The sequence below is a fragment of the Notothenia coriiceps genome, unplaced genomic scaffold (assembly GCF_000735185.1).
Source record: "Notothenia coriiceps isolate Sejong01 unplaced genomic scaffold, NC01 NC01_scaffold00003501, whole genome shotgun sequence".
NCBI lineage: Eukaryota > Metazoa > Chordata > Actinopteri > Perciformes > Nototheniidae > Notothenia > Notothenia coriiceps.
Genome location: NW_011336202.1, coordinates 9732 through 11429, shown reverse-complemented (window position 1 = coordinate 11429; position 1698 = coordinate 9732). Strand labels below are relative to the sequence as shown.

At 40.1% G+C, this 1698-nt stretch overlaps 1 protein-coding gene across 1 annotated transcript in view; it reads right to left on the bottom strand.

Annotated features, from left to right (window-relative positions):
- The window catches only part of LOC104941531 (cyclic nucleotide-gated channel rod photoreceptor subunit alpha), a 5998-nt gene extending 4300 nt beyond the window's left edge, over positions 1-1698 (bottom strand). The window contains 4 exon segments of the mRNA XM_074112249.1: positions 861-965; positions 1047-1195; positions 1443-1500; positions 1610-1698. Of these exon segments, the coding sequence (XP_073968350.1) occupies positions 861-965; positions 1047-1195; positions 1443-1500; positions 1610-1698 (401 nt within the window).

The following is a 1698-nucleotide window of genomic DNA, read 5'->3' as shown; positions in this document are numbered from 1 at the left end:
CATAAATGATCGTGGTGAAGATGATGATTAAATTAGGATTAAAAATCGAGAGCCGGGCTGCATTTCCTCCTGTTCGTTTTTTTTCGTACTAAACAACATTATTTTGTTAAATAACAACATGGTGATGTTTTGTAAATGATTACAAGTCTCTTATTTAGCACAGAGTATGATATCCGTGACATATGGATCTTAACAAAGTTCCGCTGTACATCCAGCGTACTGTATCTCACTTTATTTCACATGAGCTCCAGTGTGGAACCCCACTGCAAACCCTGGTGGATCAATGATCCATTGCAGCTGGCTTCATTATAATTAAATTTATNGTACCGAAGTGGGCCGGTCGAGAGTCCCGGGCTGATTTTTAGTCCCAGTCCACCACTGGCTACATGACCGTATGATCGCCCATATTGACGCACCTAATTCCTAAACTTCTAACAGATACAAAATAAACCGATCCTTCAGCCTCATATGAGCTCTCAGACACGTTCAAAATTAAACTGTCATCGCTGTCTGAGCTTGCTGCTGCGTGCGCCATCGTGCGTTTACATGCAGATGCTGGGATCCTGAACGGTGCAGCTGGAGCGCTGTGCCCGCATTGACGTCACCCATAATTTGGCGGGATTTGAAGAATCCCCGAGAAGATCCAGGAAATGGTCAACATTGAAGGGCAGATTAATAGTTATCAAAGTACAAATATCCAAAATCAGTTCAGTAACGGTTTTCAAGGGGACAATATTTACTCAAATTGATGGGTTTGGATGATGGGGGAAAATCGTGTCACAGGCTCTTCAATGCAGCTGAATGGAATCATTGGAACTTTTGAACTGCAGAGCAATGAAGGTTAAACAAAATGAAGTCACCTGGCAATGATCATGGTCCAGTTGTACATGACTGGTAGTGTGATTACGAGCAGCCAGTTGTAATACAGATTTCCTGCAGGATTAAGGATAAATATTTCTTTCGGCCTATAAAAAGAAAGAAAGGAAGTGTTAATTAACTATCTGAAAAATGTGCTTAAATTAAGTTGCTCTGAATTATGTACTTACTTATCTTTGTCCTTTTCCTTTTGTCTTTCCTTCTCCTTTTCCCTCTCTTCCTTTTCCTTTGCCTCCTTTTCTTCCCTCTCCTTTGCCTCCTTTTCTTCCCTCTCCTTTGCCTCATTTTCTTCCCTCTCCTTTGCCTCCTTTTCTTCCCTCTCCTTCTTCTCCATACTGCAACACACATTATTACATTGGAGAAAAATGTCAACTATTCAGTTAAAACAAAAGACTTTGCAACATAACCAAATTACTCTTTTTTTCTTCCTTTCCTTTTTTCAATTCTCCCTGGAAAAGGATTAATTAAGACATTTAATAGGCCTGAAATTAATTTTTAGACACATCAAAGACAAACTGTATTTTACAAGGGCTCCACTTTATCTGTTCGTGACACTATAATCGTACTTACTCTTCATTGTTATTGCTGTTATTCATATTGAGCAGATACGATTCAGCTGAACTCCTGGAAGAAACACAGCATGTCACACATAAAGTTAATTAAACTGTCTTTCTTTCTCATTTATGTAGTGTAAGCTCTTTGTTTGAAGAATGCAAACGTGTCCTCTGCTTACAGGTCATCATCGCTGGACCCTTCACTGTCTGTGGAGAGTTGTATTGCAGCGAGTGTGGGCACAGTTATGTGGGGAAGGCTGGAGGTCAT